Raw genomic sequence first — 27,350 nt, forward strand, 5'->3', positions numbered from 1 at the left:
TCTAATAAACAACAAGATCAATCGATCAATCAATTCTATCATTCATAGTTATTTAACTGTTCAATTCACTTCTAAATGTTGTCAACAGTAATCTATTAACCCACCAGTCCAGTTTCGTTTGCGCTTTAAGTCCATTAATGTGAAAACCTGTAGGCTACTTACAAGAAGCTGTCGGTCAGCGCTGCTGGGAGGACGCACGGATCACACATCCAGAAGCGAGGTGTTTGCCTTCTCCCTTAGAGCCGAGTAAACGATGTCCAGTTGAGGCACGACCCCTGACGATGGAGTGGGAAACAGCAAGCAGCACCGCCAGGAACACGGAAAATACACCCAGACCATAAGTATTTGGACACACTTTTTTCCTGCGTTATAGTTTATTTATGTTCAACTCAAATTATTGAGCGTTGTTAAACATCACAGTACAGCGTGTATCATCTTTAAAGACACTGTTCTCAAGGTTTAAGGGTTCAACAGTGGTTGAACAAAGACGCACATAAAGTAAAAACCAAAGCATATGATTTGATTGAACTCTCACATGCAGCACATGACAATTGTTTAACCCCCCCCCCCCCCCCCCCCCTCTCATCGTTTCATCCCATCATTCCACCCTAACCTGTGTTATGTCTTCATGGTCCATTCAGACTGTGATGGTCCTGGCGATAAGGCCCAAAGGTGTCCATATCTCTCTGCGTCTCTGCTACTGCTGCTGCCAGAGCCTCTCTTATCTGCATGTGAAGAGTGAGAACCAGCATCAAAGCTACACATACCACCACCACCACCACACACACACAGATTCAAACAGCTACCACTGGCAGCTTCCAGACTACATACCACTCATATCACTCCCATACAACTAAGAAGACTTGCTGATCTAAGACATACTTCAGTTTAGATGAAACTATTTTCTAAGGCTTAACAAGGATTTTTAGATTTGAAAATCATTTTACCTGTCAGTAAGGTAAGAAAGTAAAGTGTAAACACTTTAGACTTAAGATAAAATTACGTGTGTGTGTGTGTGTGTGTGTGTGAAAGATCTGACAGACCAGATCTCTTAAAACAACAGAACCAGGGCTGAAGACGTTCTGACAAAAACCTGTGATCTCATGATTGGCATTGATCTGAATTTTTTCAGATTTCCTTGGAATCAAAGTTTGATTTTAAAATGAGTGTATTTGTGATTTTAAACACAGATTCAGAACGAGTTTGAGCACCACAGAGTACGACTGTGATATACAGAGAGGGGAATCGTCCTTTTCAAGTAAAACTATGGAAGGAAATGGGTCATTTTTACCACCTCATATGAGTCATGGTAACAAACAGTGTGGAAGCCATGTTTTCAACAATTCAAGGGCCATTAATCTTTGGCATGTGTCATATTAAACAAACATTACCCCGGTAACTAGTCACAGCTCCTTCTTTCTCTCAAAGCTATCACAACAGCACAGTGATGAACAAGCTCCACAGTCTGACAGCAGATTAAAAAGCACTTTAAACACCGTTAAACTTTCATGACACTTTACTTGACACTGATCAATTATGCATGAGTGTGTGTGTGTGTGTGTGTGAGTGAGCACACAGTCTCTGAGGTTGAGCAGGTGATGTGTGTGTGTGTGAGGGAGGGGAGGAGGAAACATTAAACAGAACTTCTGTGTCCTGTCATCACGCTGTCTAGACAGGACACCTCCTAGACCTAATGAGGTCTTTGTCTGCCTGTATCTATTTACACACACACACACACACAGCTTCTCGTTTTACTTCTTTCATTTTATTCAGAGTCACAGAAGAATCTGTTAGGAGAGTTTTCTTGCTCAATAACACACAAAAAAACACACAAAATGAAGTGCGAGCAGCCGAATGCTCACACCTGGCATAGATCTAACGACAAGTGCTGCATTTTCTGCCGTGATTGCATCACTATGGTTACTGAGCCACACATGTTCGCAGGCAGACATATCGACCCTTTAGTTAAAGGAACAATAGTGACCTCCTGCAGGTTTGCAGCTTTTTTGGTCTTTTGTGTTAAATTAATTTTCACAGCCAAGACCTATTAGTCGCCTCTTTTGACTTACACACTACATCAACAACCTGACCTGCTGCAGGGGTGTGTGTGTGTGTGTGTGTGTGTGTGTGTGTGTGTTTTATCATTTCTTGATAACAGCTCACAAGTATAAGACACAACAAACTGAATCATTAAAGCTAGATGAAGATGACTTACTCTGAATGAAGGATTTGTAGTAGCTCTGCTGACACTGCACACACACTGCACGCACACTGAAGCAATGTTGTGTTAAAGAACAGCAGAACCATGGAGTGCATGCTTCAATTTACATCGTTTTAGGGGGAACAAAACCTAACCCACATATTTGCAAAAGAATTTAAGTGTTCTGACCAAACCAAAAGTTTGATATCATGAAGTTCAGTCCTTCAGTCCTGTTTCAAGTGATGAGGATCAACTGAGTCAGCCCTTAGATCAGCAGCTACAACAACCCCCCCCCGTTATCTATATCTTAAAGTGAACAGGACTAACAAGCAAAGTTATGCAAGACCAAAACTGACCAGATACGCAGAGCTGTGCAAAAAAAATTAAATTCTAGGAAAATGTTCCTCCTCTTCCTACTCCAGCAGTGAATCGTGTTGCTCCAGGGATGGACTCTGCTTGGATGATAGGAACTCCGTGGTCGAGTTCATACTGCATGGCCTGAACAGAACAAGAGAGGAACCAATGTAAACAAAAACTCAACACAACACAGCAGTTGAGCCCATCAATCCATCAGCAAACAAGCATGTGTACGATTTGATTCCTAAATCCTCAGACCTGTGTGAAAGACGGAGCGGCGTAGCAGCTGTACATGGCCGAGGAGCGGTCGGCCCGCAGGCACTGCTGAGGGAAGGCGCTGATCTGCTCTGCTAACTGCAGCGCTGCCTGCAAAGCTGTGGTCACACAGTAATAAAACATCAACAAGCACATTATAGATATATAGAACTCAGTCATTGACACATTCATAACAGAAAATACACACAGAGCCAAAGGTTAGCACCACTTCCTTTTGTACTAGTAGCCCTTTAATGCTGCTGCAGACTTTACATCACTCTGCCTCCGTACCCACTTGAAAGAACTGGACTGCCTCCAGATCGGGCCTATGGAAAGAACTCTGTGTGTATGTGAGCTGCTACTGCTTCTTCCCTCTGATGTTAAACTTGTGCTAAGTGATCATCCATCAGAGAAGCAATTAAGCCTGAGGACTGACTGTGGGAAGAAGAACTTCCTAAAAGAATTAGGCTAATCTTCTTCTTATGTCTAAGGAAGGGGGGGGTCAGAAACATAACACAGATAATAACACGTTGAAATGTGTGCATAGCTTAATATTCAGCCTGCTGCTTGAACAAAAGACAGTGAGTTACAATAACACTGCATAGGTCCTGCAGCCAAATAAAGAAAACAGATTCACAGGAACAAATTCAGATTGTATGCGATTTTATCTGATCTTTCTTTAACAGAGTTTTATAAAACTGTGTGTTTCCTGAATGAAAATGGGTCCAAGGCCTCATTCTGCTCGGTGTCTACATGACCGGGCTTCACAGTGGGTGATGATTTGTTCTCCATGCTGTAAAAACAACATTTCCTGCCTACTCCTGTACGCTAGACCCTGATTTATTTAGACCATGTTTTCTGGATCCTTTGTCTTTACCTCCTGCTTGCTAACACTTGTTAGCTCATTGTTGTGAGGAGAAGGTTCAACTGTTTCTGACCTTTGGAAGAATTCAATGTAAAAACTTAAAGGTAGGGTAGGAGGTTTTAAAACTCAGTGAGAGTCAGCCAGATTTCAAAGTAAACACACGCCCCTTTCTCTCGGAGCTCACCCTGAAGCCACGCCTCCAATCACATGGACGCCATCACCTGAAGACGAGCTGCGGTCTGTGACTTCGGCCATCATGCACGTACCTCTCTGTGCACAGAGCAGGAAGAGAGTGACAACCAGCCAATACTCCTACAGGGTCCACCCGGAGGACTGATGATGTTTTTATGTTTTATAGCTTCAGATGATTCATATTCTTCGTTTTAATGAGAAACTGCCGAACTAATCGGTTGCTATCGGACTGTAAAGAGAAGTTACACTAATTTAACACAAAGTGCATCAGAATGAAACCTCCTACCCGACCTTTAAAGAGAAATGCATTAGGGCTTCTTACTAGCTGTATTTTAGCATCTGTCCAGTGGCTCTCTGTTCAATTTAAAATTGATTTTAAGATTTTACTGATCACTTCACAAAGTATTTTATTTTGTCTTCTTATTTGAACTTTTCTCTTTTCATTCGACGTGCTCTTGTTGGGTTTTTGGGTTGTTATATTGTTTGAACAGTCAATGCTTAGAGATTATTTCGCTTAGTAACAAGTTGTCAACCAGGAAAAAACTTAAAAAAGAAAAAAAAAACTCATGTTGCCCACCTTCTCCTTCAGGAACAACTCTATTAGCCAGCCCGTAGGCAAGAGCTTCCTGAGCCCCAACTGGTCGTCCAGTCAGAATCAGGTCGAGGGCTCTCGACAGGCCGATGAGACGCGGGAGCCGAACAGTACCTCCGTCAATCAGGGGAACTCCTGTGAAAAGAATTCAGCACTGTAGTGAAATGTAGTGCAGGGGTTCATTTGGAAATTCCTGTTCCAGTCTACATTTAAATATTGGACGTCTGGGTCATCTAAAATCAGCTTAAGATTTAAAAAAAAAAAAATTGGGTTACTTAACTGCAAGGTGAAAGGAAATGTAGGCCACCGTGGTGTTATACTGTGGTCAGGTCACTCGAGCAGTGTGAAAACAGCTGAAGAAACACTTAGAGCTACATAATACACCGCTGACAATAATATATGTTACATCTGCCTGGGGAGCAGAGGTTTGAAACAATTTGACTCCTCAACTGTAACTCTGCTTTCTTTACATCAGTACGTGAAAAGTCGAACTCCTCCATACTCTCCGTCTCACAGGACACATTTGCATTATTACCGTGTCCACTAGAGAGAGATGCAGGGAGAGAACGAACACACTGCAAGGTACAGTAAGCTTCTGGCATCCGCCCTAATTTCTAAAGAGCACCAGCTGCGACTGGCATATTTTCTGACATTGGCTTTTCCCAAGTTCCACACCACAATCCCAACTCCCTAATTCCTCCAAATCACTGATTCTATCTGACCGCTCCTTATTGAGAGCACATGTGTCGAACATGTTTTCATAACCCCACACCATCATGCTGAGACTTTTTCCTCCTCATTCTGTGGGGACTCGTGGTGATTCTAGTCACTCTCTGCGAGCTGCTCTCTTTCTCCACGTCGTTCAAATAAATTAAAGTGGAATACGTAGAATACCGGTGTTAATACATGTGAGACCAATCCAGAGGCCTCAGGTTCAGACCGTTAGCACATGTGCTGCTCTGACACACAGAAGACTATGATTATAGACACAAGGGGGGGGGGGGTTCTACACTGTCTGCAAATACTAGATTTCACTCATTTTCTGCAGGCATCCCTCATTACAGGAGTCTATTCTACTGAAACTTAAATTACAGACCATACGGCTGAGGACACAGAGCTGATGAAAAGCTAAAAAAATGGCACCTCTGCTGCAATTCCAATCTAAAAATAGCTAGGTGTGTGTGTGTGTGTGTGTAAATCTGGCAGAAATTTTGTCTTACACAGCATGAAGGGAAGTACTTTCATGCACAAGGACATCCATATGGAAGTATGCATATACAGCACGCCTACACTAGGTGTAACTGTCTAGGTTTAGCTTCCTGTTGGAACTAGAGATGCACATTTTGGCCTTAAAATGAAATATTGTACATCAAATAACACCATCTGCAGATTAGCTAGCCTAACCAAAATAGCTGACGCTCATTACCCCAGGTGCGGTTGTAGAATGCTAAGAGAAAGGTGACAGAAGGAAGGCTGCTCTTTAAATAAGGGTTAAACACTCAGAGTAGGTCATGTAGCTGTTACATTCACTCAGATAAAATTGTTTGAATTTTGAAATACTTTAATAATCCCATCAGCAAAGAGCACCACACCAGTGAGTGCACTGGAGGCAGTGCGGGTAAAGTGCCTTGCCCAAGGACACACAACAATGACTAGGGAGGAGCTGGGATTGAACCACCAACCTTCCGGTTATTGGACAGCCCTGCTCTACCACTGAGCCACTGCTGCCCTTAAAGTCTTGAACCAGTGAGAATGTCTCTGCATTTTTGTAACCTGACAGGACATTGGAGAGTTTTTGTAATGTTCGTCGTCACTGTTGAATTTATGACACTCTAATCCTTTCTCTGCTTGTTATGCGCAGCGCCATAATCTTGGTTTTTTCTGCCAAATGCTCCCACACACTGCGGTGACCTCATATGCACTACTCACACACCACAGCTTCAAACAAACGGCCTTTTTAGTCGCTTGTTACATTCAAAGCAAAAAATGTAACATTTGCATTCCTTTTTTTTAATTATAGATTTTAGAAGTAGCTGAGCGAGAGATCACTGATCAGAACGGGTGGCTTTCTGCCTACATCTAGCCAAACGCTGTCATCATTGATCACAAACACAAATAAAAGCCAGAAAGAAGAGGGAGTCCGGGGTGACGGAGACGAGCCGCCGGCTGGAGGAAGGCAGAGGAAGATAGAGCTCAGTCAAAGTAGAAGAGATAAAGAGCAAGGCTGACCTCCATGCTGCCTGTCTTTGGTGCTGCTGTTGGCACCACTGCTATCAGCAACCGGAAGGATCTCCCTCTTATCCACAGCACCCCCCCACCCTGTACCCTCCCCATCTCTTTCTGATAGTCTGGTCTCTGATGTGTCCTGTTTGAAAGACCTGGGCTTTGTCCCACATGAATGGCAGCTGTGAGGTTAGCAGGCACCTCCTTGAAGTACTTTCAATTCAAAAGGTGTGTTTGGTTTCAAAAGAGCCTGCTGAAGTGGAGAGGGTGAACTTTTTTATTTTAGGGGCGGTGATGCTGATCCAAGATAATCACTCAGCATCTGCAGTACAAACTGTGGATTTGTCACCTTTGGTCTTCTAATGAGCTGAAAAGGAGCTCCCAGCTTTCTGGTTCAAAGAACATAAGTCTATTGTTTGTTATTAACAGGCCTCAATATGAGTCAGCAAACCCTATTGTTTAATAACCAGACAGAAGCCTTGGCTCTCTTCCTGCATCACAGACCATCTTATCTGCCTGGTGTGCCAGAGCAGCTTAGAGGAAAAAGAAACCTTGTTCTTTTTATCTGCTTACTGCAAACTCTGATCACCAGTCTGTGATAGGGCAGGTCTTCCTGAATCCTGTTTAAGTTACTGTGTCATTTAGAGTAGAATTACTCTCTTTTTATATCAAAATTATATTTGTAATAGACTTAAGTATAGTACTTTTAACCTGGGCACATCAAAGCAGGAACCCACTACAATGGGCTCCCATGAGGGTAATGCGATTAAGTCTGATGTGGATTAACTGTTTCCGGATCACTCCAGACTAAATAGAGTGAGGGAAAAGAGCAGACCTTCAGTCAGACACTCACTTTGAAATACTCACTGGGAATCAAGGAAAAGAGCTCAGCTGGGCTGGGTCAAAGATGAGTGCTGCACATTTAACTTGATCTCATGTCTTTATCCCACTGGTTTAATATTCTTTAGTGTGTGGACCACCAAGGTAGCAACCGGGTCCTTGAACCATGAAAAAAAAATGGAAGTGGAGACATAACAGCTCAAAAAAGAGGGCAAAAATCAGAAAGCATTTCAACAAGATAAGGACGAGTACTCCACTCATCCACGTCATTAATTTAACTCATAAAAAGAAAAGCCTGCAGTTTTAAGAGTCCCCGGGTTGAGGTAAGATGATGTAACCACCGGACTATGTCACTCAGGTTCAAACCCACTGAGCAGGTGTTTGAATTGGCCCGTTTTGTGTCAGCTTTTGGACCGAGGTTTGTCTTCAGTACAACTTTTGGCTTCTTCTTTTACTCCTCATCTAACCAGGTGCTGAGACAGGACTTACAACAGAAGAGGAGGGAAAGGGAGAAGAGGCACTGTGTGTGTGTGTGTGTTGGAGGGGTCCCCACTTAGTGGTCTCAATTTCAAACTGTAAAAATGTGCATTGGAACAGTCCAGAACAACCTCCATGCTCGCCTGATTTATCTTCTCTATATAAAAGAAAATCCTTGAATAAATGTTTTTTTTTCCAAGTTTCCTTTTCCTGTGGGGACTGTGATGTCCCTCTGGTGTAAGGAACCAAAATAACACCAGGGGAATTAGGTAAGCACCGTGGTTTTTCATTCAGGACTCTTGAAAATTCAAAGAGCAGCAGACACTAATACCAGATTCCTGTGACGCAACCATCTCCTCCTTCTCATTTCCTCCTTGGCCGAAGCAAAAGGGGCCCCAGACAGGAAGCCACAGGTTTCGGCAGCCAATCACATGCCAGAAAACTGTCAGATCCTTTGTGGTGGCCATCGGGCCCACATCAGAGCAGCGCAGCAAGCCTCCCACCAGGGATTCCCTCTGGCTGCTGCCATCTGTGCCCGACCCAGAAGCGGTTACAGAATTCAACCATTAAAAGGAAATAATCGCTAAGAAACACTGGATCTTTAAATAAACTGTGCAGCCCACAGAGCAGCAAGATGTTTGATGAAAAAATACGAGGGAGGTTTGGGTTTCAATTGTTTTATGTTGGGAGGACAGATCTAAATGCACACTGCTCATCAAATCCTATATTTAAATTAACTCTTAATGAGCACTGTCCTGCTAATGTTCTCACACTTCGTTTAAACCGGTGGTTTGAGCCAAGCTGGAGGAAACGTACAAAATGTGTTGACAAACCAGCCTTAAAGATGTGAGGCAGTCAAGAGGCTGAGCATTAATTACTGGGTGGAAATGTGCAGCTTAATGTGTCAAAACCGCAGCAATGCTGGTCTCTGCCTCCCAAACATAGTTTAGAGGTGATGGAAGAAGCTTCAGAGATGAGCTGCACCTCCCATGCACACTGGAGACTTAAGATTTAAAATCTAAAGACATTTCAAGGTATGTGCCAATAACCCGTCTTGACACTGGCATTATTTCTTCTTTCTAATCTAATCTTTGTTATTGCTTGCTGATGATCACTAGTTTACAGTGATACAGCTTTTTCACTGAAAAGCAACAGCAGACAGTGCAGAGCGCGGCCTGGCACTGAGGACATCGCACTACACCCGTCTGCGTCGACGTATAGCCAGACAGTCAGACAGACAGTCAGACAGACAGACAGACAGTCAGTCAGACAGACAGTCAGACAGTCAGTCAGACAGACAGACAGTCAGTCAGACAGACAGTCAGTCAGTCAGTCAGACAGACAGTCAGTCAGACAGACAGTCAGTCAGACAGTCAGACAGTCAGTCAGACAGTCAGTCAGACAGACAGTCAGACAGACAGACAGTCAGACAGTCAGTCAGACAGACAGACAGTCAGTCAGACAGACAGTCAGTCAGTCAGTCAGACAGACAGTCAGTCAGACAGACAGTCAGACAGTCAGTCAGACAGACAGACAGACAGACAGACAGGCAGGCAGTCAGACAGTCAGTCAGACAGACAGTCAGACAGACAGACAGACAGACAGTCAGTCAGACAGTCAGACAGTCAGTCAGACAGTCAGTCAGACAGACAGTCAGTCAGTCAGTCAGACAGACAGTCAGTCAGACAGACAGACAGTCAGTCAGTCAGACAGTCAGTCAGACAGACAGTCAGTCAGACAGTCAGTCAGACAGACAGTCAGTCAGACAGACAGACAGACAGTCAGTCAGACAGACAGACAGACAGACAGACAGTCAGACAGTCAGACAGTCAGACAGACAGACAGTCAGTCAGACAGACAGTCAGACAGTCAGACAGACAGTCAGTCAGTCAGTCAGTCAGACAGACAGTCAGTCAGACAGACAGTCAGACAGTCAGTCAGACAGTCAGTCAGACAGTCAGTCAGACAGACAGTCAGTCAGACAGACAGTCAGTCAGACAGACAGACAGACAGACAGACAGTCAGTCAGACAGACAGACAGACAGACAGACAGTCAGACAGTCAGACAGTCAGACAGACAGACAGACAGACAGGCAGGCAGTCAGACAGTCAGTCAGACAGACAGTCAGACAGACAGACAGACAGACAGACAGACAGACAGACAGTCAGTCAGACAGTCAGTCAGACAGACAGTCAGTCAGACAGACAGTCAGACAGACAGACAGACAGACAGACAGACAGTCAGACAGACAGTCAGACAGTCAGTCAGACAGTCAGTCAGACAGTCAGTCAGACAGACAGTCAGTCAGACAGACAGACAGTCAGTCAGTCAGACAGTCAGTCAGACAGTCAGTCGGACAGACAGTCAGTCAGACAGACAGTCAGTCAGACAGTCAGTCAGACAGACAGTCAGTCAGACAGACAGACAGACAGTCAGACAGTCAGACAGACAGACAGACAGACAGTCAGTCAGACAGTCAGTCAGACAGACAGACAGACAGTCAGACAGACAGACAGTCAGACAGTCAGACAGTCAGACAGACAGACAGTCAGTCAGTCAGACAGTCAGTCAGACAGACAGTCAGTCAGACAGACAGACAGACAGACAGACAGACAGACAGACAGACAGTCAGACAGTCAGACAGACAGACAGACAGACAGACAGACAGACAGACAGTCAGTCAGACAGACAGACAGACAGACAGACAGACAGTCAGACAGTCAGACAGACAGACAGACAGACAGGGGCACTGGCAGGATGATCCCTTACTGAATTACAGGCCTGGGATGATAAGCCTTGCATGTTTACATTCTAAAGCTCGCACTGGCAGTAAATTATAGTACAACAGCTGTATTTATAAACACTATGGTTGTATTTTAATGGTTAGAGGAATGACAGCTACATGGGGGAGATGCTGCAACGGTCCAACACGAGCCACTGTTGCATAGTGAAGCCAGCCATGACTTTCTGGGATCAGCAGAAGAGCTACTATAGCTGTGCATGTTTAGCCGAGTCAGCAGGCTAAGTCATGCCACTAACCTGGAAGACGCCAAAAAAGGAAAACGTTGTTTATGAGGAAATTGTGTGACATAAATAATATGTAAGCCCCGTTTGGCCCTGCAGTGGAAAACCTGGCAGTTGGCTGCTTCCTTTTCTACTTATCAAGACTGCCCAGCAGACTCATGGTCACTGGTGTTATCGCACCATGACTCCATCCTTGCACACAAACAAGAGGAGACCGGGGGGTGATAACAGCGGTACAGAGTAACAGTTGAAAATAGAAACAGTGAGTTCCTGGTAGTAGGAGACAGATGATGTATGTGTGAATGCAAAGAAAAACACAAGGATACTTTCATGGACAGATATAATTAGCTTAGCACAGAGAGAGAGAAACAAGCCTGCTAGTGTCACTTTTAGAATGCACAATGTTATCTGCAGTATGTTCTGATTAAAAACTTAGTAAAGACATCAGCATGATACAAACCAAACCTGCGGCAGAACACTCCCATGACTGCACTCTCCTCCACCACTCTCAGGTCTGCCAGCAGGGCCAGCTCCAGCCCTCCAGCCACAGCAAATCCACTCACTGCCGCTATCAGAGGCTTCGACAGCTGCAGGCGGGACGGACCCTGGAGGAAACAACTGGATCAGTACAACCAAACGATACACAATAAGCCACACTGTAAACAAGGCAGCACCACTACCTCCTGTACAGAGGAACAAGTGTGTATATCAGCACGGTGTATATTTACACTGCATTTCATGCTTCTTTACCCCTTTGCTTTGATTTCGATGGTTTATCTACTAAAAAACGTTCCAGGTTTCATTTCCTAATTCATTTCTCAAACTGTCAAACAAAAGGGTAACAAATGATCCCAGTTCTGGCTGCAGCACCGTGTATCCTGCATGAGACACAGCGCTGTAATGTTCTGCACAGGAGGTCCACTCAATCCCCAAAAACTGAATATGCAATCTAAACAGATTTTATGGAGGCTACAGTTTTTATACAGTACATCGTCTGCTGTGATTCTAACTCTTTTGTCAAGTGATAGGGGAGCACCCCAAGAGTGAGAGCTCTCAGATAAAGAAACCATATTCCTTAAAACTAAATCTTCACCAAGCCCCTAAAAATACACACAATCACATCTGACCACGTTTTCTGCTTTGATGTTTTATGGAAAACTTTAGCCCTCATTAACATCATACAGAAATATCATTATAACTCTTGCTAGTGCACACACACACACACACACACACACACACACAACAACAACCAAAGCACTGCTCACCATTGGAGCAGGACCCTTAGTGACATCTTGCTCCAATTTGAGGGGGGTTGCACGATTGGCCAGCTTTTTCAGATCATAACCAGCACAGAAATTCCCTCCTGGAAGAGACCACAAAATTACAAAGTATGGCAGCTGGAAAGTCAGAGAGGAAGGGAAAATGATGAGGATGAAAAAAAACAACAAGTTGAGCTGGAGTCTGAGGCCTGCAATTTGAATAGCAGCTCGCTTTGGGCTGCCTGGCACACAAACTGCTTCTCTTCCATGGAGAACTTAAATCCAACACATAGGCACAACAGGTCACACACACACGCACACAATATTGTTAGTAATGGAGGCGAAACATATCACCACCACAGCCTCTTCCGTTGGATTCATGTGGTAATTACAACATTACCCTAGAAGCCTACAAACGCTGAGTCACAGGCTTAGACAGGGACTCATAAAATCCTCTCCTCTCTGTAATGTTAAGAGTAATGAAAATGATTGTGATTAACACATGCAAGCACCACCCAGCAACTGGAAGCTTTGATTACAGCTGTGGGTCAGCACAGGGCAAATTAAAGAAAAACAGTGTCCCGAGATGTTTATGAGACATTGTGATGGAGTGCCTTAAATGTTTTTGTCCATGTAAAAGGAAAAGAGGAAAAGCTGTGGATACAACCACACTGTGACCATGATGTTTCAGTGCACGTATGTTTTAAGCACTGATACTTATCACAGAAAACTAAAAGGGGTACAAGTGCATCATGGAGTTTCTCCACATAACCACTGATCACTGATCAAGAGTCACAACGATACACTACCTTATTTAAAGGGATTAGTAAGCATGTCTTTTCCTTATTTTCCTGTTTCCTTGTGACCAATGAGGCTCAATCTAGAATGACCAGAAATCTGAATCCCAAACACAAATATGCCACAGAATATATAAAACCTGCTGAAAGCAATTACTCTTAATTTCATAATTTCAAAAAAACACTCCCACACTGAAAAGTGAGAGCTGAGAAAGAGTTAATGTGTCGACGCTAATTTAGACAAAATGGATTCCTTATGTTTGCAGAACTGCTACATCCAAACTAGAACCCTTCGTACTTGTCATCTCAACGCTGACGCGCTGCTTTTCATCACTGGAGGTCGGTCGTCTTGTTATGAGAGCAGAAATGCAGGATAACCTACTGACAGGAATGTGTGGTGGGACGATTAAACTCACATTAGAGACGTTGTGGGAATTTCAGTGGAGACACTTCTGCTGAAGCTACCTACTGTGCTGCTAACTGCTCGCCCATTTAACACAAGCTAATTACTCTCAAACACACTGTTATTTTAGCAGACGGCTTGAGACTCAGGGCATCAGCAGCCATCCTCTGGAAAGGCTCCATCTTCTAAAGTAGCAAAGTCTACACCACCGTGCACTTCATACAGCAGACAGGTTGATCCAGGCTGAAGACATCATTTCCACTGAGGGAAGCAGCTCATTCTCTGTGTGTGATGATTATTTTTAGAAGCATGAGGAGCCGTGGCATGATTTGGAAATACTACAGGCTTCTGCACAGGTGTGTGTGTGTGTGTTTTGACTGCCTGTGCACATGTCTGGTGTCCACAGCATTATAGAGAACTATCCACGCTGAAAAAAAGCAGTCATGCTGGGGAAGAGGATGATGACCAAAAGGGGGCAGTACTGAGGTGCATTCCATGCATGTATCAGAACATAGTCATAAATGTTCTGAAAAAGTGTTTTCTCTAATGTTTTCACATACAAAATTCTTTAAAGCAATAGTTTGACTTATAGAATATAATAAATTAATTTATCCCAAGCTGGAAATATATATATATATTTTTTTTTACACACATACACACACACATGCATCATCTTACTTTATGTGATGACATTTATCTCATTTTATTTTATGTTACCCCTTTCAGGCTCTTTATTATGTTACTTGTTTTATGTATGCACCAAATCATTAAGGAATATTCCTAGTAAATAAAACCTCTTCACTCACATAGCAATAAACACAATTCTGATTCTGAAAAGCTCATGTCCATCCATGCTTCCCGTTATAATTGTCCTACCTTTCCCATGCAGGACAGCCACATTCAAGTCTGGGTCCCTGTCAAAGGCCTCCAGCTCTTCCAGCAGACGCCTTGCTGTCTCCTGGTCGACCGCATTGCGCACCTCAGGCCGGTTTATCGCCACAGTAACCACGGATCCCCTTCGTTCTGAGACCACAGTCTGACCTGCAGCTAATGACAGAGAATGAGAAAGATGCACAGACTGAAACCAATCTGAACCGCAGCACTTAGAAAGAGGCGAGCCCAAAGACATTAGGCTTAAACCTCACTGTAGGAGGGATGGATATGGAACGTAAATTGTCTTGTGCAGACAGGCTTGATAAAAGAAAGCCAGAGAAACAGACAATGAAATAGATCTGCTGAGCTGAGGTGAGGACCTTGGCTCTTGCTCCGTCTCAGTGTGTGTTTATGATTGTGCCAGTGAATGTGGCTTAGGCTTTGCAGCCGGCAGTTGACCTGAAATTGTCTGAGTTCATCCCAGGGAATCTGTCTACCACTTCCAGAGAGATGACTGCATCCAAGAGAGAGGAGCCAGGGAAACAATCCTACTGTATGCATGAACCTCAGCTCACACAATCTAAGGAGCACAGAAACAAAACCTGATGAAAGGAGAAACGGCAGACACTGCCCTTTCTCTTCTACTTCACCTTAAACCAACCAAGTGACCCACATTTTAAATACTGAATAATTAGATGACAACATGAAAAGAAACATAGATGCTTATTATATTGAGGGTTCTGATGAATAGTGATGTGAATTTATTATTTCAAGCATTTGTTGCAACCAAAATCACTTAATACAAATAAATAAAAGTGGAGCAGACATAATTTATTTCTTTATACTTCCATTGTGTATGCAGGCTCACCAGCACACTTAATGGACCTCAACCCACCACTGATTTGTCATTTATTAATTGTGCTTTTTCTGTTGTGACCCCTTAATATTGAATTCATGACACAGCAGGAAAGGTAAGGTAGACTGATTTATTTGTCCCAATAAACCCTGACACTAAACGGAATGCAGCAGTCATCAGAAATTCAGCTTTTATGTTGTTTTGTTGTTAAAAGTTTTGTGACCTGTTGTCACTGTATCCACAGAAGCCTCTGCTGCCCCCTACTGTCAATATGAAGTCATCGTTTCTTACTCGTAGTTGTTGCGCTGTCCTCGCCTCCGTTTGCAGCGCTGTAGGACTTCTTAGACAACAAGCTCGCCTTTATCAATCGTCCCAAGATTCTGTTTTGATAGGAAGAAAACCCAAATACTGGCGTCACCGCCCGGAAATGTTTCAGCGCCATTGTTTTACTGTTTTACGTTCTCTCCTTAAAAAAACCCAGAAGCTCGAACTAACGGAACAATCCACAAATTAAGTTGTCAACTATTGCATCAAAAACACAAATATGTTGATGCAATAATTATTAGTTTAGTTGTTATTGTCAATAAAATGGAAATAGCTCACTTCCAAACAACCCTGCTATGAAGGTGCATCACTCTTACCCTTCCGGACAGACACGGAAACAAACACACAACGTTCCAAAGCGTCTTTTAAAGACTTTATATAAGAGCTTTATATAACAAATTCTGTCTAAATGATACATTCAGTTATCACATCTTATACTGGTATATTTTAAAAACACATTTTATTTTTTTAACTGAACAATAAAGGAGTCCCTAAAAGCTGGCAGGATGGTGATTGGTTGAACTGTGTAAAAGGCGGAACCCTTTTTGATTGGCAGGGATTTGGAAACAGCATCGATGCTAAGTAGAATTCGGCCCCTAGCGGAGAGAAGCTGTGGGACAACGTGCTGTCCGTCAGGTCTGTTCGTTTTTCACACACTGCACATATTACAGTGTAAACCAAACATACTCATCACTATAAAGAGTTTTGTTGTCAAATGTTCACATAGGAAACTAGCCTGTTGTTAGCGTGCTAGTCTGTTGTATACAGGCACAGTTTAGGTGTGTGTTAGACGAACATGGCAGGTTCTTGTTACGTGTTTATTTATGAGCAGAAGAAGAGCACAAAGGACATGAACACTAGATTGTGATGAAGATTGTTACACCTGAAACCGCAACAACTTACTGTTCTAACTGAGGAATGTTTTGATTCGGAAAACCCCTTTTTGGTGGATGTACTACAGATAACTTGATTATCTCAGTTGGGACAGTCAGAATGTGAAGACAGCAGATGATGTACTGTTTACTGCAGGCAGAGGAGCTTCTGGGTGGGTTTTCACCATTGACAGTAAAAACTATGGACAGAGCCTCCGTGACGTCACCCGTTTGTTTCTGAAGAGCCGTTTTGAGTCTCAGTGGGAGGTTCCAGGACGTGATGACCGCCGCCATGTTGGCAGCGTCACGTCAACTAAAACTCCGAATATGGACAAAGAGGGGGGGCACGAGCGGGGTTTAGGGGGGCGGGCGATCGTGGAAGCAGGAAACTCACACTGTGATACGTCAACTGTCTGTCACTCAAGCGGCAACGCCCATAATTAGGCGTAATTTTAAGTCCGAATACAATTGAAACGAGTGAGTTGTAAAAAAATTCACCCCCCCTACAATTGACACTAGAAGAGAACCTATCATCTGAGACCACAGCGATTTTTTGTACCAGGCCGTAAACATGTTCATTTCTGCTGTGAAGTCGGCCATTTTAACATGGGAGTCTATGGGAAATTACTCGCTTTTGGAGCCAACCCCCAGCTGTTGCAGCGTGAATTACAAGTTTTGACACTTCCGCATGGGCTTCAACTTTGAGCCCCGAAGGTTGCCGCTTGGTTTTCACACATGGGCTAATGAGCTGGAGGGTGGAGGTGTGAAGAGTGGTGATGATTTTCACAAGAACTAATAAAGAAGCAGAAAGACAAAACTGGACTTCGTGTCTCTTATCAAAGCAGAACAATTGACAGATTTATAAAAATAATTGACCCTCTTGTCATGTGTATAATCAGAGCTGCTGTAGCTGCTTTCCTACCAGCAGCTCTGCCTGAAGTGTGAGGTATTACTGGAAATCGCACAGTCACTAGGTGACTCGTTCTTTCTTCACTTGAGCATAGAGTTGTTCTGTGTCAGCAGACTGTGTGTAGCCCTGGTTGACTTTGACCTGTGCGTACACCGAGTCCTGCTGCTGTCCACTGTCCGGCACCGAGACAGAGGACGGTCCAGGTCTCTGATTGAAGAAGCTGATCTCTCCATAGTGGAGTTCTTCCTGTGTTCCAGCTGCTGGTGTTTGAGGAGGAAGCTGTGCAGCTGTCTGACTCTGAGGGGGAAAAGTATTTTACATGAAAAGTTGTGAGCTGGATCTCATATTTAGTTTTAGATTACAAGAAGCTCTGTTAAAACTGGTCAAAGAATAAAAGGACGAACATGTTTCTGCTCAGAAATGACCCGCAGTCTTGTGTGGTGTGTAGAGTCTGTTGCTGACAGTGTTTCATAACATTTAACCTCCTCAGTAACATAAAAACATCACAGTGATGACACACACATCAACGTAAGTGTGATATGTCCCCACCTGAGTCTGTTGTTGATGTTTCTTGAACCTCCTGGAAGACATTAGAGAGCTGTTAGTTATTGAACCCTGAAGGAGGACTGACGTTTGTTAAGTCACACCATAAATAACAACAAACTGAAGCTTCACTGTGAGAAACTCTGTGCTCTCAGTTACAGAACTCACCAAACACAGACAGCCAGACAGACGAGAGCAAGGACAGTGATCACTGCAGCAACTGCAGCTGTGTGTGGAAACACATCTGAGAATAACAAGACAGACACAGAGAGGATGGGATCACACATCACACATTACAAACACGGCAGGTTATTGTTATAAGAGAACACAAAACTACAGTACATACAGTTAATGGTGTAAAATGCTGGATCACAAATATGAGTTGGCCTGATGAGAAGAGGAGAATCTAAGTATATCTACCTGAAGCATTCACATGAACCCATGATGTCTGATTACCAAGAGCATTTACAGCCACACAGTAATAATCTGCTCCATCTGTTACATTCAAGCTGTACATGTGTCCTTCGTGGACTTTCTTGGGTCCATCTGTGGTGGTCTTGAACCAGGTGAAGCTGCTGATGGGAGGCTTGGCTCTGCTGGAGCAGGTCAGGTTCACCCAGATACCTGCTGACAGCAAACCTGATGGACTGATGGATGCTGAGGTGTCTCTAGGAGCATCTGAGGAAGATGTGACAGACATGAACTTTCTTCATCACCAACAGCTGAACCGTGATGTGCTGACAGGATGACTTACATGAAACACTGAGAGTCTGCTGGGTCTCTGCTGTCTTGGATGGTCCTCCATTCACAGGATATGTGGCAGAGCAGCTGATGTTGTATCCATCATGTGTGTGTGACAGAGTGACGGTCTGCTGCAGTTTAGTTGTGAAGGTTCCATCTGTGTTCTCCTCTGTTTCACTGTCAGAGTCTGGGTGGAGATTCCAGGTGAGTCGAGGAGGGGAGTGTGGACAGGGAGTGAGAGCTGAGCAGGTTATAGAGACAGACTGCTTCTCCTTCAGATCACCAGCTGAGATATTAATGCTGGGACTCCAAGGAGAATCTGTCAGTTCACAGAGGACACAGAGAAATATGAAGTAATATTAAATGTATAAAGTTTATATTAACAACAAGGACTGCAGACAGCAGCAGGCAGAAAATACAGTGTCATGTCAGCAGTGTTGATCTGTACTAACTGTGCTGACTCACTGTGTTCTTCAGCTCTGCACTCTGACTGATACTGTTGATAATCCTACAGCAGATGTTTCATTTCACAGTGAAGGTTACATTCATGGAGACCAAAGACGCTCTCTTCACTTTGAATTCTCAACAATAATATTATAGATTCAGAAAAACAAACCGTCTTACCTTGAACTCTTATTTGAAGAGGATCACAGACAGCTGTTGCTTTTAATGGCTCGTTCTCAATTCTGAAGAAGTATGTGTCTGAATGATTTGTAGTTAAATCATTGAACAGAGTGGAGCAGTTCTTCTGACTCAGATTTCCAGTAATTTCCATTGGATAGATCTTAGAGGGTGAACTACTGTTGAAAATAACATTCTGTTTGTATCCATCGTCAAAACTAAAGTGTTTTTTAATCCACACTCCAAAGGTTGTTCTGTGGCTTTTAAAGTCTTCTTTGCCTTTAGATGTGAAGCTACATGGGACGTGCAAACAGGATCCACTCAGTGCTTCCATCTTCTTTGGTGCAGTGATGAAGAGTTTCGACTTATCGGGACAATCAGCCAATTCACCTGTAAAACCAGACTGATGATGAACATGATGTGGAACCACATGTGTTGATGAAACACAGACTACAGTTCAGCAGCTTGTGTGCATCCTTTGAACAATGGAATATTTCAAACAAACAGCTCACCTGGAAGAAAGAAGACGCTCAGAAACATGTTGAGGGTCAGCACGCTCACACACAGGGCTGCCATGACGGTCGATCGGTTGATCAGCAGCAGATCAAAACAACACTTCTCTGTTCAGTTGTTGTGACGTTAAAAACAAACAGACTCGTAGTTTTTAAAGAAGTCGTTAACCTCCCTCCTCCAACACCATGAGTGAGGAAGTCACCCTTTAGGGGCATCTCAAGAGAATCAGGCGTAAACGATTGTGTTATTCTAAGAAATGATTTTAAATACATGACACTTTGTCACCTACTGCAACGCCTCTTCTGCCATAGTAACACTTTGCCGGTTAAATTCCTCAAAATGATGTTTGTTAGTTTTGAGCAGGGCTGAAGTTGTTTAACATATTAATGCATCAGGGTACAGATCTCAAGCCGTAACCTGACCCTTACTGTGTATTTTGTGTTTCTGTTCAGAAGTACAGCAGAAGGTGTCCATAAGGCTATTGTTGCAGAAACCACACTACTATATTATTAGTAGCTTTAGCAATCTTGTTCATGTGATCAAAATGATAAAAAAAGGGAGTGGATCGCTGCCCTGAACGACTGCTCCCAATGGGAATGACAGGCGTATCAACTGCAAACAAATAATTCAAGACTCAAAGCGTTTATTGTCATATGCACAGTATAGAAACTGGTTTCCCTGTACAATGAAATACTTACTTTGCTGCTCACACTGAATGCCATAAAGTCAAAATAGAATAATTTGCAAAAGAGCAATTTGAAGAGCAAAAAGATGCAAATAAGTACACAAAATATAAACTATGGAAGTAAATGAAGCTGTATACATATAGGTGTGCATGTGTGCTACATCAGCTGTTGTGCAAATTGAGCAGATATTGAATCATAGTGCAAAAACTGTCAAGAGGTAAACAGCTGTACGTGTGCAGTTACTGGATTGATATTAAGGTGCATAAAGAAATAAACAGATAAACAGTATTGCAGTCACTGTTACTGCATGTAAACATGTCAGCATGTGAACAGTCAGAGTGTATGTGCGGGGTACAGTCCATTGCTACAGACTCCTGTCAGCTGTTGAGGAGTCTGATGGCGGAGGGGAAAAAAGAGTTCCTGAGTCTGGTAGTCCTGCTCTACTGCACCTCCGGCCTGAGGGGAGGAGAGTGAACAGACCTTGTTGGGGGTGGGTGGGGTCCTTGATGAGTGGGGTCCTAGTGGGGTTCTGGTCCATCTTAAAGAGGTGCAGTCTTCAGCACTCTCTGCAGGCGTTTGCGGTCCATGGCGGTAGAGCTGCCGTACCACGTGGTGATGCAGCTGGTCGGATGGACTCAACGACACAGCTGTAAAAGCTGCTGAGGATCTTTGGCGACATGCCAAACTTCCTCAGCCTCCTCAGGAAGTCCAGCCGCTGCTGAGCTTTTTTTTACCAGCTGTGTGGTGTTGAGAGTCCAGGTGAGTTCCTCCGTGATGTGGACCCCCAGATATTTGAAGCTGCTCACCTCTGCACTTCCAGTCCCCAGATAAACAGTGGCTGATGAGGTCTCCTCTCTTTCCTCATGTCCACTATCATCTTCTTAGTCTTGTCCGTGTTGAGGGTGAGGTTGTTGTCCTCACACCATGTCACCAGAGTGGCCACCTCCCTCCTGTAGGCTGCCTCGCCCCCACTCGTGATGCAACCTATCACGGCGGTGTCGTCTGCAAACTTCAGGATGATTTTGTCTGTCTGGGAGGCCACACAGACATGGGTGAACAAGGTGTAGAGGGTGGGACTGAGGACACAGCCCTGTGGTGTGCCAATGTTTGTGATGATACTGGCTGAAGTCCTGTTCCCTATTTTGACAGATAATGATTAGATTGAGACTATTGAGACTATGTCGATTTAGAGTTATTGTCATGTGAGTTTCAGACAGATCTACCTACTAAGGTCCACAATCACATAGACCTGTTTAAATACTAAACAAGAAAGCCCTTAAATCCAGTTGCTTCAGCCTAAGAGGCGGACAAGAACAACCTACACCAAAGGTTCCACACTCAAGGGCTACAGGGTATGCTCTTCTGGCACAAACTGAACAGACCTTTGCACACTTCACCACGCTTCTACCCAGTAAAGTCTTGGATGAAGTCACCGAGCTGGTGGAAAATGTTTAGACTACCAACCTACAAAGGGGAAAGAGAAACATAAGTTCCAGAAGCTAGAAATGCTACACTCCAGGAGCAACAAAACCGACAAACATGCATGAAGGAGAAAGGACCACTCATCTGCACTGCTGCACATCCAAGAAAAGTGAGTGGAGGACCTATTGGACAAGGAAGCATCTATGTTAAGCTGTAAAATCCTCCCTTAACAGAGGTGATGGACTCAGACATCATCTTTTTACCACATACAATGCAGCTTCCACCTCAGCTCCCCTGCAGCCATCATTGTACAGAGCCATTTAGAGTTTTAGTCATGTGAGTTTCACACAGATCCGCCCACTGAGGTCCTCAGCTGCATATAAACCTGTTTCCCACCAAACAGTTAGAGGTGTCATCACTGAAATCATTGAACCATGTACGCTCTGACTGGTGGGAGGCCCAGCCTGCTCTTGAGGTTCTCACCACTCATTTTGATGCCTGAATGATGAGCTCTATTGCCAAGGTGAAAGCTAGAGGAGAGATGACAGCCTCTGCTGAGATGTCACAGTGGCTGAGTCTTTCCTCTTGTGGTCTTTGTAGCAATGAATGGTTGAATACTGTGCACAACAAGTCTTAGACTCTTCCAGCATTAACAGCTAGTCCATGCTGGCCCTGATGGTGCCTGTTCCCTCCTGTTGGCAGTTTTCTTTCCACTTTGTCACCAGGTCTTTCCAAAATGATCAAGTAGTTACTGTTTATTCCAGGATACCAACAGGACTGATATCTGTAGCAGCAGCCTGCTGTCATGTAAACACACTTCTCCATCACTGTTCTCACCAACAGAGCATTGATTGTGTGTGTGTGTGTGTGTGTGTGTGTGTAAACTGATGGAATCTTCCAAAGTGATGAAATAACGTTGAGTTCTTTAAATAAACAGAGGAAGTTGGTTATTTTGGTGCTGACAGACTTTCACAGTCTTTCCTGTGTGAGACTCTGGTCACGTTTCAATTTCAATCACTCCTTGTTACAATTAGCTCTGCACATTGTTTATAAATCTCCTGCATGTGGTCAGGATTTAGACTGTAACAAAAACCACTCATTTTAAAACATAAATCAATAAAAAAATGACACCTTGATCAAACTCATGTCTCAATAATCTACACACTGAGAACTGCTCAAGTGTGTTACAGTAAGTCCTGTTTTGTAACAGTTTTTTCATCTCTGATTGCACTTCCTCACTCACGGTGTTGGAGGAGGGAGATTAAAGACTTTTTTAAAAACTAAGAGTCGGACTGAACAGAGAAGTTGATGTTTTGTGAGAGGACCGTCATGGCAGCCCTGTGTGTGAGCGTGCTGACCCTCAACATGTTTCTGAGCGTCTTCTTTCTTCCAGGTGAGCTGTTTGTTTGAAATATTCCATTGTTCAAAGGATGCACACAAGCTGCTGAACTGTAGTCTGTGTTTCATCAACACATGTGGTTCCACATCATGTTCATCATCAGTCTGGTTTTACAGGTGAATTGGCTGATTGTCCCGATAAGTCGAAACTCTTCATCACTGCACCAAAGAAGATGGAAGCACTGAGTGGATCCTGTTTGCACGTCCCATGTAGCTTCACATCTAAAGGCAAAGAAGACTTTAAAAGCCACAGAACAACCTTTGGAGTGTGGATTAAAAAACACTTTAGTTTTGACGATGGATACAAACAGAATGTTATTTTCAACAGTAGTTCACCCTCTAAGATCTATCCAATGGAAATTACTGGAAATCTGAGTCAGAAGAACTGCTCCACTCTGTTCAATGATTTAACTACAAATCATTCAGACACATACTACTTCAGAATTGAGAACGAGCCATTAAAAGCAACAGCTGTCTGTGATCCTCTTCAAATAAGAGTTCAAGGTAAGACGGTTTGTTTTTCTGAATCTATAATATTATTGTTGAGAATTCAAAGTGAAGAGAGCGTCTTTGGTCTCCATGAATGTAACCTTCACTGTGAAATGAAACATCTGCTGTAGGATTATCAACAGTATCAGTCAGAGTGCAGAGCTGAAGAACACAGTGAGTCAGCACAGTTAGTACAGATCAACACTGCTGACATGACACTGTATTTTCTGCCTGCTGCTGTCTGCAGTCCTTGTTGTTAATATAAACTTTATACATTTAATATTACTTCATATTTCTCTGTGTCCTCTGTGAACTGACAGATTCCCCTTGGAGTCCCAGCATTAATATCTCAGCTGGTGATCTGAAGGAGAAGCAGTCTGTCTCTATAACCTGCTCAGCTCTCACTCCCTGTCCACACTCCCCTCCTCGACTCACCTGGAATCTCCACCCAGACTCTGACAGTGAAACAGAGGAGAACACAGATGGAACCTTCACAACTAAACTGCAGCAGACCGTCACTCTGTCACACACACATGATGGATACAACATCAGCTGCTCTGCCACATATCCTGTGAATGGAGGACCATCCAAGACAGCAGAGACCCAGCAGACTCTCAGTGTTTCATGTAAGTCATCCTGTCAGCACATCACGGTTCAGCTGTTGGTGATGAAGAAAGTTCATGTCTGTCACATCTTCCTCAGATGCTCCTAGAGACACCTCAGCATCCATCAGTCCATCAGGTTTGCTGTCAGCAGGTATCTGGGTGAACCTGACCTGCTCCAGCAGAGCCAAGCCTCCCATCAGCAGCTTCACCTGGTTCAAGACCACCACAGATGGACCCAAGAAAGTCCACGAAGGACACATGTACAGCTTGAATGTAACAGATGGAGCAGATTATTACTGTGTGGCTGTAAATGCTCTTGGTAATCAGACATCATGGGTTCATGTGAATGCTTCAGGTAGATATACTTAGATTCTCCTCTTCTCATCAGGCCAACTCATATTTGTGATCCAGCATTTTACACCATTAACTGTATGTACTGTAGTTTTGTGTTCTCTTATAACAATAACCTGCCGTGTTTGTAATGTGTGATGTGTGATCCCATCCTCTCTGTGTCTGTCTTGTTATTCTCAGATGTGTTTCCACACACAGCTGCAGTTGCTGCAGTGATCACTGTCCTTGCTCTCGTCTGTCTGGCTGTCTGTGTTTGGTGAGTTCTGTAACTGAGAGCACAGAGTTTCAAGCTTCAGTTTGTTGTTATTTATGGTGTGACTTAACAAACGTCAGTCCTCCTTCAGGGTTCAATAACTAACAGCTCTCTAATGTCTTCCAGGAGGTTCAAGAAACATCAACAACAGACTCAGGTGGGGACATATCACACTTACGTTGATGTGTGTGTCATCACTGTGATGTTTTTATGTTACTGAGGAGGTTAAATGTTATGAAACACTGTCAGCAACAGACTCTACACACCACACAAGACTGCGGGTCATTTCTGAGCAGAAACATGTTCGTCCTTTTATTCTTTGACCAGTTTTAACAGAGCTTCTTGTAATCTAAAACTAAATATGAGATCCAGCTCACAACTTTTCATGTAAAATACTTTTCCCCCTCAGAGTCAGACAGCTGCACAGCTTCCTCCTCAAACACCAGCAGCTGGAACACAGGAAGAACTCCACTATGGAGAGATCAGCTTCTTCAATCAGAGACCTGGACCGTCCTCTGTCTCGGTGCCGGACAGTGGACAGCAGCAGGACTCGGTGTACGCACAGGTCAAAGTCAACCAGGGCTACACACAGTCTGCTGACACAGAACAACTCTATGCTCAAGTGAAGAAAAAATGAGTTACATTCACTTCCTGTTTGTACATGTTCGTTTCAGGAAACATTGATGATAACATGTGTCAGCCATTTTTGTTTTAGTTTGTAGTGAGATATCTAACAACCATCAAGAAAACATTTACTTTGAAATTACAAACTATTTCCACTGTCACTTCCTCTGTAATACATTTCTGCGTCTTCATTACTGAACAAAGTTCACACCTTCACACCCTGCAGCTCACAGGGGTTTTCTCCATTATATTACTGTAGTTCCCATTTGTGTCTGTGTTTAATCTGCATATTACATGTAGGCTGTGTCAATATTTCACCATTTAATAAATGCTCCACCTTTCTCATTGTATTTATTTCATGCCACTTTTACCATGATGCCATATATTTTGTATTTATTTCAAATGCCCACGCGCTAACCTGTTACCACATTGGTTACCACATCAGCTCGAGCTGCAAAATAAAAACCTTAAACATGTTCTACCATGCATTACTTGAATTGAGATGCAAATTTAAGTGCAATGGGTTTTTGCATGTAACAGTATTAATGAATGTTACTCCCTAACCAGGACTAAAGCCGTGTTTCATTCGAATTGTTGATCTTTTGACTTTTTCATGCCTTTTTGTTCCTCTTTGTTGCTTTGCAACATATTGTACATGTGACAATGATGAACATAACTATGAGCACCATTGACTTTATTGCTATGTAATAACTACAAAAAACATTAATTTACAAATAGTTGATTTTTTAAAGCATATTTTTGGTGTGTCATCACAAAGAGGATGATGCATACTACAACTGTTACTGTTACTACAATTGTTTAAGAAAACCACTAGGTGGCAACAAATCACCATATGTCCCAATAAGAGATTCTCATATAAAACCTATCCTAGCACTCTGAACATTTGATCTGACAATGTAGATATTTGGATCAATGTCATGGTACTCTATTTAAAAATGTGTCATTATTTTGTGGCTATTACGACTATTATGTATAACATACAGTTAATGATATAATATAATTTCATTAATTTCAGATTAAGTGGAGTAATAGGTTGCAGCCTACTGCAGCAGAAATCAAAGTTTCACACTGTCATTGTTGTTCTCCACTACCCTGTGTGAATGACATACAAACAATGTGTGCTATGTCTTGTAGTGGTGATGTAAACACCACCATTACCATGGGAACAGGTGTAGGAATGCTTGTTACCCAATTCACATTGTTTTTTTCGCTCCCTCCTCTCACAGTGTTCATTCTCTATATGTGCATAGCTCTCATGCTATCCCTCTTTTACCATCTGCTCAGCACACACTTATAAAAAGGGCTTTTTGACTGTGAAATCCTGCCGACAGTTGTTGGCTGGATTCCTTTTCCCCAAACCAAAAAAAACACTATTTACCCTTCACACAAACTAACTGCGCTGCTGCAAAACACACACACATACCTCTCCTCTCATTTATTTCATTCACACAATCAAAAGCTTTTGCAATATTGTCAAAATAATTTGATTTATGTGGCACTCTTCGGTTAAAAATACTGTGACTCTGCTATGTCAGGAATGCACACACAGAAGACAAAGCCGATACAATGGCTGTTAATTGTCTGTAGTATGTAATGTTAGGTTGCCAGGAGCAACCGCACAGCCAGGTGGTATCCTAAACTGTTTGCTGGGAAGGATCCGGAATCAAGGACTGTTTTCTCTCCAGCAAAAAACATTCCCGCCACGGGGGCAAGCGGAGCCTGCTGAGGGGCAGGAGTTTAGACCCTGCAGGGCGGACACAGAG

The 27,350-nt window shown here is 43.3% G+C and overlaps 3 protein-coding genes across 4 annotated transcripts; 1 reads left to right on the top strand and 2 right to left on the bottom strand.

The window, feature by feature from the left end:
• Nucleotides 1-171: 171 nt before the first annotated feature.
• Nucleotides 172-15,849, bottom strand: LOC114452941 (carnitinyl-CoA dehydratase). Of its 2 annotated transcripts, XR_003672388.1 has the most exons (9): nt 15,506-15,849; nt 14,362-14,532; nt 12,292-12,389; nt 11,487-11,631; nt 4,447-4,596; nt 2,816-2,931; nt 2,557-2,698; nt 614-725; nt 172-275 (listed from the first exon to the last, which is right to left on the bottom strand). XR_003672388.1 is itself a non-coding variant. In XM_028432480.1 (7 exons), the coding sequence occupies exons 1-7, from the start codon at nt 15,654-15,656 to the stop codon at nt 2,591-2,593; spliced, it is 939 nt and encodes a 312-aa protein (XP_028288281.1). In that variant the 5' UTR covers nt 15,657-15,849; the 3' UTR covers nt 1,749-2,590. The 2 variants fall into 2 exon arrangements, 1 of the variants encoding a protein (XP_028288281.1); XM_028432480.1 differs by lacking the exons at nt 172-275; nt 614-725 and having other exon boundaries at nt 1,749-2,698.
• Nucleotides 15,850-17,380: 1,531 nt separating this feature from the next.
• Nucleotides 17,381-22,150, bottom strand: LOC114453547 (sialic acid-binding Ig-like lectin 7). The gene is made up of 10 exons (XM_028433499.1): nt 22,117-22,150; nt 21,231-21,561; nt 19,907-19,941; nt 19,738-19,845; nt 19,229-19,615; nt 18,618-18,923; nt 18,284-18,541; nt 18,032-18,107; nt 17,870-17,900; nt 17,381-17,617 (listed from the first exon to the last, which is right to left on the bottom strand). The coding sequence occupies exons 1-10, from the start codon at nt 22,148-22,150 to the stop codon at nt 17,381-17,383; spliced, it is 1,803 nt and encodes a 600-aa protein (XP_028289300.1).
• Nucleotides 22,151-23,126: 976 nt separating this feature from the next.
• LOC114453400 (sialic acid-binding Ig-like lectin 7) lies at nt 23,127-25,897 on the top strand. The gene is made up of 7 exons (XM_028433277.1): nt 23,127-23,239; nt 23,362-23,748; nt 24,054-24,359; nt 24,436-24,693; nt 24,870-24,945; nt 25,069-25,099; nt 25,352-25,897. The coding sequence occupies exons 1-7, from the start codon at nt 23,155-23,157 to the stop codon at nt 25,577-25,579; spliced, it is 1,371 nt and encodes a 456-aa protein (XP_028289078.1). The 5' UTR covers nt 23,127-23,154; the 3' UTR covers nt 25,580-25,897.
• Nucleotides 25,898-27,350: the final 1,453 nt, after the last annotated feature.

Source organism: Parambassis ranga, chromosome 20, assembly GCF_900634625.1.
Source record: "Parambassis ranga chromosome 20, fParRan2.1, whole genome shotgun sequence".
Lineage (NCBI taxonomy): Eukaryota > Metazoa > Chordata > Actinopteri > Ambassidae > Parambassis > Parambassis ranga.

What these genes read in the sequence shown, in the direction of transcription:
- LOC114452941 (XM_028432480.1), bottom strand. Translation starts at nt 15,656, where the DNA reads ATGGCGCTGAAACATTTCCGGGCGGTGACGCCAGTATTTGGGTTTTCT. An exon ending in GGACAGCGCAACAACTACGA is followed by an intron (nt 14,533 to 15,505) that starts GTAAGAAACGAT and finishes CTCTGTCATTAG; the next exon opens with CTGCAGGTCAGACTGTGGTC. An exon ending in AGTTGTTCCTGAAGGAGAAG is followed by an intron (nt 2,932 to 4,446) that starts GTGGGCAACATG and finishes GTGTGACCACAG; the next exon opens with CTTTGCAGGCAGCGCTGCAG.
- LOC114453547 (XM_028433499.1), bottom strand. Translation starts at nt 22,150, where the DNA reads ATGGCTGCAGGGGAGCTGAGGTGGAAGCTGCATT. An exon ending in TGGGGACTGGAAGTGCAGAG is followed by an intron (nt 19,942 to 21,230) that starts GTGAGCAGCTTC and finishes ATGCCCCTAAAG; the next exon opens with GGTGACTTCCTCACTCATGG. An exon ending in GAGCGTCTTCTTTCTTCCAG is followed by an intron (nt 19,616 to 19,737) that starts GTGAGCTGTTTG and finishes CTGGTTTTACAG; the next exon opens with GTGAATTGGCTGATTGTCCC.
- LOC114453400 (XM_028433277.1), top strand. Translation starts at nt 23,155, where the DNA reads ATGTTTTGTGAGAGGACCGTCATGGCAGCCCTGTGTGTGAGCGTGCTG. An exon ending in TCTTCAAATAAGAGTTCAAG is followed by an intron (nt 23,749 to 24,053) that starts GTAAGACGGTTT and finishes GTGAACTGACAG; the next exon opens with ATTCCCCTTGGAGTCCCAGC. An exon ending in GGTTCATGTGAATGCTTCAG is followed by an intron (nt 24,694 to 24,869) that starts GTAGATATACTT and finishes TGTTATTCTCAG; the next exon opens with ATGTGTTTCCACACACAGCT.